The sequence below is a fragment of the Jaculus jaculus genome, chromosome 21, assembly GCF_020740685.1.
Source record: "Jaculus jaculus isolate mJacJac1 chromosome 21, mJacJac1.mat.Y.cur, whole genome shotgun sequence".
Classification (NCBI taxonomy): domain Eukaryota; kingdom Metazoa; phylum Chordata; class Mammalia; order Rodentia; family Dipodidae; genus Jaculus; species Jaculus jaculus.
In genome coordinates this window covers 13,489,855-13,502,154 of record NC_059122.1, presented here as the reverse complement: position 1 = coordinate 13,502,154, position 12,300 = coordinate 13,489,855, and the positions used below count along the sequence as shown (strand labels likewise).

At 53.0% G+C, this 12,300-nt stretch overlaps 1 protein-coding gene across 1 annotated transcript in view; it reads left to right on the top strand.

The window, feature by feature from the left end:
- The first annotated feature begins 9,516 nt into the window (after positions 1-9,516).
- The window catches only part of Mast1 (microtubule associated serine/threonine kinase 1), a 40,191-nt gene continuing 37,407 nt past the window's right edge, over positions 9,517-12,300 (top strand). Inside the window, exon 1 of the mRNA XM_045139316.1 lies at positions 9,517-9,649. Within this exon, the coding sequence (XP_044995251.1) occupies positions 9,567-9,649 (83 nt within the window). The 5' untranslated portion in view covers positions 9,517-9,566. The remainder of the gene's footprint in view (positions 9,650-12,300) is intronic.

The window sequence follows — 12,300 nt, the reverse complement described above, 5'->3', positions numbered from 1 at the left end:
ATTTAGAGACACAGAGAGATATAGATATAGGGAGAGAGAAATGAGAGAGAGAGAGAATGGGTGCGCCAGGGCCTCCAGCCACTGCAAACGAACTCCAGATGCGTGCGCCCCCTTGTGTGTCTGTCTTACGTGGGTCCTGGGGAACCGAACCTGGGTCCTTTGGCTTTTCAGGCAAGTGCCTTAACCACTAAGCCATCTTTCCAGCCCTCCCTTTTTTAGATTTATTTTAGTTCAGAAAGAGGCAGATATATAGAGAGAATGGGTGCACGGGGCCTTTGGCCACTGGAAAGGAACTCCAGACACATGCACCACCTTGTGCATCTGGCTTACGTGGGTCCTGGGGAATCGAACCTGGGTCCTTTGGCTTCTAAGGCCTTAACCGCTAAGATATCTCTCCAGTCCTATTTTTTGTTTTTTTCGTGGTAGGGTCTCGCTCTAGCCCAGACTGACCTGGAATTCACTATGTAGTTTCAGGCTGGCCTCGAACTCACGGCGATCCTCCTACCCCTGCATGCCTAGTGCTGGGACTAAAGGTATGCACCACCATGCCTGGCTATATGTGTTTTTAAGAGCAATTACCACCATCACACGATTCTGACTCCTATCTCACAGCAAGACAGGTGTTTTCTAAGGAAATAAGCGAATAGATATTTTCTCTGACTCCCCCTCCCCCTTCTCTCTGCCTCCTTTTAGTCCAGGCTTTCCTGGAGCTAGCAATTCTCCCGTGTCAGCCTTCTGAGTCTCTCTGTGGGCAGCCAGTGACCTCCTAGAGACCTCCTCAACCCGGTCTTTTCCCATCTTGAGATTGGCCAAGTTGCTTGTGAGTGTGATCCTACCCTACCTCTGGCTTGTGCCTGTTACCAGAGCCCCGCCCCTTTGTTTCCCTGACCTCATCTCCCTTGGGGGGGGGGGTTTACTCTGATTTCAGCACCGCGGACAGGAGCACGGGGCCAGCACCATGGACAGTTCTACGGGCACCAAAAAAAAAAAAAAAGCAACCCTCTCCGATGACCTGGGGACCAACAGAGATAGACAGACAGCAATGAATAGGAAAGGGCACACACAGCCTGCCCTGCCCGTGGACCGGCAGGGGTCACTGTCGTCTGGAGACCCTGCCCTGCAATCCCTCGGTGCCAAATGTACAGAGCCTCCCTCTCTTGTTCCCAGTGCCAGAACCTCCAGAGGGGAGGGATCAATGCTTCTCTCCAACTCTGGGAAGCATGGCCGGCTTGACCTCAGCTGACGGAAATCGCTTCATCTCTCCTGCCCAGCTACCAGCTAGCTAATCGCTCTTATAAATATAGCCCGACCTGGCCTGGCTCCTTAATCCTGACCACGAAGGGGGAGAGGTCCCTGAAGGGGACCTTGCTTTTGTGGGGTGGGGGTGTGCACAAGGGAGGGAGGCCTATGTGTAAGGATTTCCCCCCCACCCCCGAGGGGACATCTCCAGAGAGGACGGGTCTCTGTGCTGAACATGTGACTCTGCACGAATGAACCTCTTGGGGTCTTTGAAAGTGTCGTAGGGTGGGGGGCAATTTCCCACAGATAATATGCCACTGAGGGTGGGGTCCCGCTGCGGTATGTCCTCCCTGGAGTCCGCACACAATGTCACCTATAGGATCTTTTGTTTTGTTTTGTTTTTCGAGGCAGGGTCTAGCTGTAGCCCAGGCTGACCTGGAATTCACTCTGTAGTCCCAGGCTGGCCTCGAACTCACAGCGTGCGCCACCACACCCGCTCACCTATGGGACCTTTATTTGAGGCTAGGCCTCTTCGGGGAGGCAGGTGCATTGAGATAAAGCGTCACCTCTCGGGGAGACTGTCTCAGGAGTGATCTTTCAGGGTGATGGCTGAGGGGAGACGGCTCAGAGATTGAATCCGTCTCCTTGGGGTACTCCCTGGGCTGCAGGAGGGGGTGTTACGCATGAGAATGTATCTCTTTAGGGTGTCTCCTTGGGGGGCATCTGGAGGCTCCACCCCCCCCCCAAGCTCGTCCCCCACCCACAGCCCACTCCCACCCATCCATCGCCAGCAGCAGCGGCCAAGGCCAGGCTCGGGCGCCCAGGCGCAGTGACGGCGCGCGGACCCGCCCCGCTTCGCTCCGCCCCCCCAGCCCCAGCCGCCGCGGGGCCCGTGGCTTCTCCCTCCTCCCCTCTCCCTCCTCCCGTCTCCCTCCTCCCTCCCTGGGGCCGAAGTCGCCGCCGCCGCCGCCGCCGCAGCCATGGACGATTCGGGCCTGATCCGCCGCCGGAGGCTGCAGGTAGCCAAGCGGGTAGCCCCGGTGGGGTGGGGGCAAGGGGTGGAAGGAATGGGGTTCAGGCGCCCTGGGCAGAGGAGGCCGAGCAGGAAGCGGGAGAACTTGAGCCACGGTCTGTCAGGGCGCCCCCCCCTCCCGCTGCAAAGGGATGCTCTCCACCGGGGGGGAGAGGGGAGGGGAGGACACGGTGGCCCGCGCGTCCTGCCGCGCTGGGGACCCCGCCCCTCGGGCGCCGCCTGCGGATTCGGGGAGCTGATGGAGAGGGGGTGTGTGTGTGCATCCTAACGCTCTCGTCTGCCCTCCCCTCCACCTCCCAGGATAACCTGAGGGATGCCTGGCCCGCCGGAGGAGGTGGGGGGGATGGGGAATGGTACCCAAAGTCATCGCCCTGGCGCCTGGCCAGGCAGAGGGTGTGGGGGGGCTCCAAGCAAAGTTATTACCTCAGGGCTCGAGCCCCTCGGGGCCCCAGCACCGCAGCAGCCGTAAACATGTTTGTGGAGCAGCCTTGCCCCTCACCACCCCCAAAGGAACCCTTCCAGAGCGGGCAGCGGGACGTGGGTCCACGCACCTGCCGGGGCCACTGGGATTGTCCCTACTGCCCCAATTGGACCGGCACCTAGACAGCCACTTTTCATGCCACCCCACTCCACTACAACACCCCGCTCTCTCTCTCTCTCCCGCCCGCGATCCTCAAGTCCAGCCCAGCTTGTGGGTGGGCGGGAGCGATTTTTAGCTCCTTGCAGCCTTGAGATGTTGGTCCGCTGGGCTGCGCAGGCGCGGGAGGCGCAGGTCCACTGCACGGAGCTGGACACTTGAGGGTATGTTGTGGAGCCAAGGGAAGGTGCGGACAAAATCCAGGCAGAAGCTCCCACCTTCAAGGTGGTTGGTTGGTCATTCTAAAGGCGACAAGACACTTTTTTTTTTTTTTTTTTTTTTTCCGGGTAGGGTTTCCTTGTATCCCAGGCTGACCTGGAATTCACTATGTGGTCTCAGGCTGGCCTCGAACTCACGACGATCCTACCTCTGACTCCCGAGTGCTGGGATTAAAGGCGTGCCCCGCTAGGCCCGGCCTCCTTCCCCCGCGTCCCCCCACCAGCTCAGGCTGACCTGGAATTCACTCTAGTCTTAGGCTGGCCTCGAACTCATGGCGATCCTCCTGCCTCTTCCTCCCGAGTGCTGGGCCACCACATCCAGGTGAGAACACACCTTTCTGGTGAAAGCTTGGGCTTGTGCATCTGAGGAATTCATAAGGAGGTTCCGTGTGACTGTGGCTCCTTAACTACAGAGAGGGGGAAACTTATCCAGGCTTCATCCCTAGGCCTGCCTGGGGGGGTCTAACTCTTCTACGGCCTTCCATGGGGATCAGTCCCCAAGGCCTGGTACTCTAAACTTGGATTAAAGCTGAGGGTGGTGGCGCATGCCTTTGATTCCAGCAGAGGTGGAAGGGTCATGGTGAGTTCGAGGCCAGCCTGGGACTAATGAGTGAATTCCAGCCACTGTGAACAAACTGCAGACCTTTGCATCCTCTTGTGTACATTGCAACATTGCATGCTTGCGTCACTGTGCGTCTGGCTATGTGGGACCTAGAACTTCAAACATGCGTCCTTAGGCTTCGCAGACAGGCACCTTCACCGTGTGTTTGCGCGTGAATGTCAGGACACACACGGAAGTCAGTGTTTATCTCCTCGTCCACTTGTTTGTTTCCAGGCAGTTTCCCTCAGCAGTTCTGCTGCACTTTGGGCCCGGCTCGGTGTGGCTCTGGAGCTTGTAGACCTACTTGGCCACCTACTGCCTTAGTGCCTGCTCTACTTTGCATCTTTTTTTTATGTCTTATTTATTTATTTATTTGAGAGGGAGAAAGAAGCAGAGAGAGAGAGAGAATGAGTGCACCAGAGCCTCTAGCCACCGCAAATGGACTCCAGATGTAGGCACCACCTTGTGCGTCTCGTGCACACGGGTCCTGGGGAACCTGGGTCCTTTGGCTTTGCAGGCATGCACCTTAACTGGTAAGCCATTTCCAGCCCTCACTTTGCATCTTGCTTCATGTATGTGATGAGGAATTGAACTGGGGTTGGCAGGCTTGCAATCAAGTGTCTTTAACTGCTGAGCCATCTCACCAGCCCCCCCCTCCCCTTTTCCTTTTTTCTTTATTATTATTATTTTTTTATTTTATTTTATTTATTTATTTATTTTTTATTTTATTTTTTTTTCAAGGTAAGGGTTTGCTCTAGCCCAGGCTGACCTGGAATTCACTATGTAGTCTCAAGGTGGCCTCAAACTCACAGTGCTCCTCCTACCTCTGCCTCCAGAGTGCTGGGATTAAAGGCGTGCACCACCATGCCTGGCCCCCTTTTTTTTTTTAAACAAATTAACATCAGTCAGTGAAGCCCCAGATGTTTGTTTTGTTTTTGTCTCTCTTTTTTTTTTTTTTGGTTTATTTTTATTTATTTATTTGAGAGCAACAGACAGAGAATGAGGCAGACAGAGAGAGAGAGAGAGAGAGAGAGAGAGAGAGAGGGAGAATGGGCACGCCAGGGCTTCCAGCCACTGCAGAGGAATTCCAGATGTGTGCGCCCCCTTGTGCATCTGGCTAACGTGGGGAATCAAGCCTTGAACCGGGGTTCTTAGGCTTCATAGGCAAGCACTTAACCACTAAGAAATCTCTCTAGCCCTGTTTTTGTCTTTTTGAGACATGACCTTGGTATGTAGTCCAGCATGACCTGGAACTCACACAATTCCTCCTGCTTCTGCCACCTTCGTGTGATTATAAGTACGTGTTGCCAAACCTGTTTTTTTTTTTTTAATTTTTAAATTTTTGAAAATTTGAGACAGAGAGAGAAAGAGGCAGGGAGGGAAAAAGAACGGACATGCATTTGCCTCACCTTTGTGCATCTGCCTTATGTGGGATCTGGAGAGTCGAACACGGGTCCTTAAGTTTCACAGGCAAGCGCATTAACTGCTAAGCCAATCTCTCAAGCACTTATTTTTTTTTAAAGATTTTATTCTTATTTATTTATTAGAGACAGAGAGAGGGAGGGAGAGGGAGAATGGGCAAGCCAGGGCCTCCAGCCACTGCAAATGAACTCCAGATGCATGTGCCACCTTATGCATCTGGCTTTTGTGGGACCTGGGGAGTTGAACTGAGATCCTTTGGCTTTGCAGGCAAATGCCTTAACCGTTAAGCCATTTCTCCAATCCTTCTAGCCCTTACTTTTTTTAAAAAATTGTTTATTTATTTGAGAGAGAGACAGAATGGGCATGATAAGACCTCTAGTCACTGCAATTGAACTCCAGACTCATGTGCCACCTTGTTTATCTGACTTATGTGGGTCCTGGGGAAACAACCCTGGGTCCTTTGGCTTTGCAGGCAAGTGCCTTAGCCACTAAGACATCTCTACAGCTCCCTCTTAATTTTTTTTTTTTTTGCTTTGTTTTTTGAGGTAGGGTCTCACTCTAGCCCAGGCTGACCTGGAATTCACTATGGAGTCTCAGGGTGGGCTTGAACTCATGGCAATCCTCCTACCTCTGCCTCCCAAGTGCTGGGATTAAAGACGTGCGCCACCATACCCAGCTTTTATTTTTTTATTTTTTTTTTGAGATAGGGTCTCACTCTAGCTTAGGCTGACTTGGAATTCACTCTGTAGTCTGAAGTTGGCCTTGAACTCATGGCGATCCTCCAACCTCTGCCTCCCCAGTGCTGTGACTAAAGGTGTGTGCCACTACACCTGGCTTTTTTAAACTTTTGAGATGGATCTGACTATGTAGCACAGGCTGCCTTCCTGAGAGCTAGATTACACCCAACAAACAAGACCTTCTTCCAGTATGGATGCATACAGTTCCTAACAATCACTCCCACTGCCATGGTTTTAAAGGAAAGCTTAGCCACTTTCCATTTCCAGTCTGTGTGGGCCACCTTAACTATCTCACTCTGTGACCCTGGCTGAGAGAGTCGCAGGTCTGCTGGGATGTAAAGAGACATTCATTTCTTCATTCTTTCGTGCCTGAGCATTCTAGGCTCTCTCCTAACTCAGGCATTAGTCCCACAGTGACCACTAGGGTGCTGTCTCCACGCAGATGCTTTCAAGGCTGCCTCCCTCCTTCCCTCCTTCTTTCCTTCCCTCCCTCCCTCCATCCTTCCTTCCTTCTTTCCTTTCTTCCATACCTTCCTTATCCCTTCCTTCCCTCTTTCCTTCCTCCCTCCTGCCCTTCCTTCAACTTCCTCTTTCTTTCTTTCCTTCTTTTGTTCTTTTTGGCTTTTCGAGGTAAGGTCTTGCTGTAGCCCAGGCTGACCTGGGATAAGTCTCAGGCTGGTCTCAAACTCTCAGAGATCCTCCTACCTCAGCCTCCCAAGTGCTGGGATTAAAGGCATGTGTCACCATGCCTGGTGTTTTCTGAGATAGGGTCTACCTCTCTCCCAGGATGAGCTGGAATTAGTGTTTCAGGCTGGCCTGGAACTCACAACAGTCCTTCTACTGCTGCCTCTCAATGCTGGGATTAAAGTCATGCACCACCACACTCCAGCTTCCTTCCCTTCCTCCCTCCCTCTCTCCCTCCCTCTCTCCCTCCCTCCATTCTTTCCCTCCCTTCCCCACCTTTTTCTTCTTTCTTTCTCTCTCTTTTTTTCTTTCTTTCTCTCTTTTTTTGAGGTAGGGTCTCACTCTAGCCCAGGTTGAGCTGGAATTCACTACGTAGTCTCAGGATGGCCTCGAACTCACGGTGATCCTCCTACTTCTGCCTCCTGAGTTCTGGGACTAAAGTCGTGTGCCACCATGCCTGGCTCTCTCTCTCTCTCTCTCTCTCTCTCTCTCTCTTTTTCTTTCTCACTCTTTCCTTCTTCCCTCCCTCATATTTTCCCCTCCCTTCCCCCCCTCTCTGTGTCTCCTCCCTCTTTCTTTATTTCTTTTTTTCTTTCTTCCAGACAGGGTCTCATGTAGGTCAGACTGGCCTCAAACTCCCTATGTACCTAAGGATAACCATGAACTTCTGCTCCTTCTATGTCCAAACTCACAGTGATCCTCCTACCTCTGCCTTCTGAGTGTTGAGATTAAAGATGTGCACCTTCATGTCCAGCTATTTTTGTTTTTGTTTGTTTCAAGGTAGAGTCTTACGCTAGGCCAGGGTGACCTGGAATTCACTAGGTAGTGTCAGGGTGGCCTTGAACTCACATCAATTCTCCTACCTCTGCTTCCCAATTGCTGAGACTAAAGGCATGTTCCATCATGCCTGGCATTATTGTTATTATAATTAACTAATTTTTTTGTTTGTTTTTTTGAGGTAGAGTCTCACTCTAGCCCAGGCTGACCTGGAATTCACTATGTAGTCTCAGGGTGGCCTTGAACTCATGGTGATACTCCTACCGCTGCCTCCCAAATTCTGGGGTTAAAGGTGTGTGCCACCACACACAGCACATATTATTTTATTTTTGAGAGAGGGTCCGAGACAGAGGAAGAGAGAGAGAGAGAGAGAGAGAGAATGGGCATGCCAGGTTTCTTCAGCCACTGTGAACAAACTGCAGACGTGTGTACCCACTTGTACACATGTGTAACATTGCATGCTTTTGTCACTGTGCGTCTGGCTATGTGGGACCTAGAGATTCAAACATGCGTCCTTAGGCTTCGCAGACAAGCGCCTTAACTGCTAAGCCATCTCTCCAGCCTGGAAATATATATATTTATATAAAGACTCAGGCCAGACATGGTGGTGCACACCTCTAATCCCAGCACTCAGGAGGCTGAGGTAGGAGGATTGCCATGGGTTCAAGGTTTGCCTGGGGCTACAGAGTGAGTTCCAGTTCAATTTAGGCTGGAGGGAGAAACTACCTGAAAAATAAATAAATACATAAATAAAAAGGCTGGAGACATTCCTTTGGAAGGCAGCTATGCTAAGCACTATACCACCGACACCTTTGGAGAGATTCTTTTGTCGTTAAAGCACTTGCCTGAGAAGCCTAAGGACACAGGTTCTATTCCCCAGTACCTATGAAAGCCAGATGCACAAGGTGGCACACGTGTCTGGTGTTCATTTGCAGTGGCTGGAGACCACGGGGCACCCATTCTCTTTCTCTGTCAACCTCTTTCTCTCCCAAATAAATATAATGTGTGTGTGTGTGTGTGAGAGAGAGAGAGAGGGGTGGGGGGAGAGAGAGAGAGAGAGAGAGACTGACTCAGGCTGGGCATGGTGGCTCACACCTGTAATCCCAGCACTTGGGAGGCTGAGGCAAGAGGATATTGAGTTGGAAGCCAGCCTGGGCTACGTAGTAACTTCTAAGCCAGTCTTGGCTATAGATTGAGATCCTATCTTAGAGTACAAATGTTAAAGAAAGTGGCTAGGGACGTAGCTCCCTTGGAAGAGCGCTTGCCTCAAATGTGCTAAGTCTTGGGTTTGATTCCCAGCAACCCTGGCTCGAGTTTATAAATGACAGTACTCAGGCAGAGAGTCAGAAGTTCAAGGACACAGCCGGTCTTGGAGGCACACGTCTTTAATCCTGGCAGTTGGGAGGCAGAGGTAGGAGAATCACCGTGAGTTCGAGGCCACCCTGAGACTACCAAGTGAATTCCAGGTCAGCATGAGCTACAGTGAGTCCCTACCTCGGAAAAAAAAAAACAACAAACAAAAACAAAAACAGAAAAAAAGGTCAAGGACATCTTACATAGTTAAGTTCCAGGCCAATGGATCCTGGAGAATCATTTGCATAAACTAGTATGGAGGTGCCCACTTCCCAGCCCTAAATGAGCACCCCCTCTTCTGTGTACTTGACCCCGTGTGGGTCTCTGGGGCTTGCAGAGGAGTGGAGGAGCCTGAACCTCAGTCCAAGGCCAAGGGTGACATGACGCGCAGACGGCTTAGTGACCGTCTCGCATCGCATCGCTTCTGCTACTCAATCGAGCTGAGCGGCCTTGTGGGCGGTGGCCACAGCTCCACGCTGACCTTCAGCCTCTTGTCCCTTTTCCTTCCAGAAGGATTTGCCCCTGCCTCGGAAAAGCAGCAGGTGAGCCTTGGGGAGGGGTGTCGGGGTGCGGAGAAGCGGGGGGGGGGGGAGAGAAATGCACGGGGGAGGCTACTGCTGTCCCCAGGTTAGGGGCGCCAGCGGGGCGCCCACGCAGGCGGGGCCTGGTCCCGAGACTCGCGGCCGCAGCGCCCCCTTCCGAGCAGCCGCAGCGCGGGTCCCTCCCCCGCCGCCCCGTCCCCGCCCCCGCCCGCGCCCGGCCGCTGCGGCTCCAGCCTCCGCCCCGCGCGCTCGCGCCCCGCGCCCCGCGCCCCGCGCCGCCGCCGCCGCCGCTGCACCTGCCACCATGTCGCCGCCGCCGGGTCATGTCTGACTCTCTCTGGACCGCGCTTTCCAATTTCTCCATGCCCTCCTTCCCCGGCGGCAGCATGTTCCGCCGCACCAAGAGGTAGACCCCCACCCCCACCCGGTGCGCCGGGCTCGGTCCCGGCCCTCCCCGCCGCCCCCCGCCGCCTCGTCCATCCATCCCCTCCATCCATCCACCCCCACCCCCCCCAACACCCCCCCCCCAACACCCCAGGGTCGGTCCTGGGGCTGCAGCCGCAGGGCGGGGCCGGAAAGCTGCTCCCTCTCTCGGTCCAGCTGCGCCAGAGGTGTCCGCGCGCGCGGCGGCGGGAAGGCGCCCGGGATGGGCTTGGGTGGGGGGTCGCGAGAGGCCGGCCGGGGGAAGGGGGCTGCTGTGCTAGGGGTACTGGGAAGGCCAGAGCTGGTGGAGGGGTTGCACCGGCCTGAGGTGTGTGTGTGTGTGTGGCGCGGGGGGGCGGGGGAGACGCCTTTGTCTGCGGGCTCTTGCAAGCCCGGTGAGAGTAGGGGACGGAGGGGAGGGTGGGGGGCTCTGGCACCCTTAGAACAATAGCCGCAGACTGGCCTCTCCTCCCTCCCCCCCCCCCAACCACGCCGCGTGCTCCTTGGCGCGCTAATGTGCTCTGTCACTGTGGCTTGTTGGGGAGGGGGGGGCTGGAGGGACTTGGGGGCCCCTCCTCTTCTGCAGCTGGGAGGCAGGAAAAGATGGGGGGATCTTTAATCATAGCACAGGACACCCCCAACACAGCCACACATTGGGAATAGTGACACAGGACATGATGTCGCACACACCACACACACACACACACACACACACACACAGAGCCCTAGTGGCCCAGATACATTGGGAGGCTCCGCTCATACCCTGCCAGACCTGGCAGCCAGCGAGTCAAAGCCACGCACAGATGTGGAGTCACATCCCTACAACGAACCCACGGGCGGCACATCATGCTCACCTACTTAAATGCCACACGCATGGTAATTACCCCCAAGCAAAACAAAACAAAAACCAGAAACGACCTTGCCATCCAAGACACACACAGATACGTGCGTGTGGCAACGACACGTTCATGCGCTGAACAATTGTCACAACACAATATGTTGCATGAAAGCATGTCGTTTCATATCACACTGACATCAGTATAAACAAACACAGGAAGCCGTGCAAAGACAGGAACACACACACGCACATACAATCACATCTTGTCATATAGGAGACTCGGTGCAGTACACGGTTGCATGCTCCAATGAGCTCAGTGTCACGAGATGCTAACCTCCCACATAGTAGGTGCCCCGCATGGTGAATAGCGTACACACACACACACACACACTGGCCACCATCTTGCACACCTCGACCTGCATGACATAGACACTGTAACAAAACTCCTGCACCCTTTCTCTCTCTCAAATAGATAAAAAACAAAATATTAGAGAAAGATCTTTTAAAAAAAAATGGGCTGAAAGGAAGGGTAGAACTCCTTACAATGTGCTCCTCCAGACACAAAATGACCTGGATATCCATGACCTCACAGTGCCTGACACTCCCTACACAAGACCATCATAATAGGAGGAAAAGATCATGACATCAAAATAAAAGAGAGGTTGATTGAGAGGGGGAGAATGGAGTTTCAAAGGGAAAAGTGGGGGGAGGGAGGGTATTACCATGGGATATATATTTTTTAATATTTATTTATTTATTTGAGAGCGGCAGAGAGAGAGAGAGAGAGAGAGAATGGGCACACCAGGGCCTCCAGCCACTGCGGACGAACTCCAGATGCGTGCGCCCCCTCATGCATCTCGCTAACGTGGGTCCTGGGGAATCGAGCCTCGAACTGGGGTCCTTAGGCTTCATAAGCAAGCGCTTAACCACTAAACCATCTCTCCAGCCCATGGGGTATTTTTTTTATAACCATGGAAGTTGTTAATAAAAAAATATTTTTGAAACAAACAAAAAAAACCTTGGGCTGGAGAGATTGCTTAGTGGTTAAGAATCTTACCTGCAAAGCCAAAGGACCCAAGTTCGATTCCCCAGGACCCACGTAGGCCCGATGCACAAGGGGCACATGCGTCTGGAGTTCATTTGCAGTGGCTGGAGGCCCTGGCCTGCCCATTCTTTCCCTGTCTCTCTTCTCTCTATCTCTCTCTGCTTGCAAATGAATAAATAATATATTTTTTTTAAAAGGAAATGCTGGAACCACCACAGCCCTTTTTTTTTTTTAATTTATTTTTATTTATTTATTTATTTATTTGAGAGCAACAGACACAGAGAGAAAGACAGATAGAGGGAGAGAGAGAGAATGGGCGCGCCAGGGCTTCCAGCCTCTGCAAACGAACTCCAGACGCGTGCGCCCCCTTGTGCATCTGGCTAACGTGGGACCTGGGGAACCGAGCCTCGAACCGGGGTCCTTAGGCTTCACAGTCAAGCGCTTAACCGCTAAGCCATCTCTCCAGCCCATATATATATTTTTTAAAGTGGGCGGAAGAGATGGCTTAGCCGATAAGAATCTTGCCTGCAAAGCCAAAGGACCGGGGTTCGATTCCCAGGACCCACATAAGCCAGATGCACAAGGTGGTGCATGCGTCTGCAGTTTCCTTTGCAGTGGCTGAAGGCCCTGGTCAACCATTCTCTCTCTCAAATAATTAAAAAAAATAAAATAGTTAAAAAAAAAAAACCTGCAGCACACACACGTCACACAGTTCTCAGTAAGTCCCATTCATCACACGCATAGAACGGCG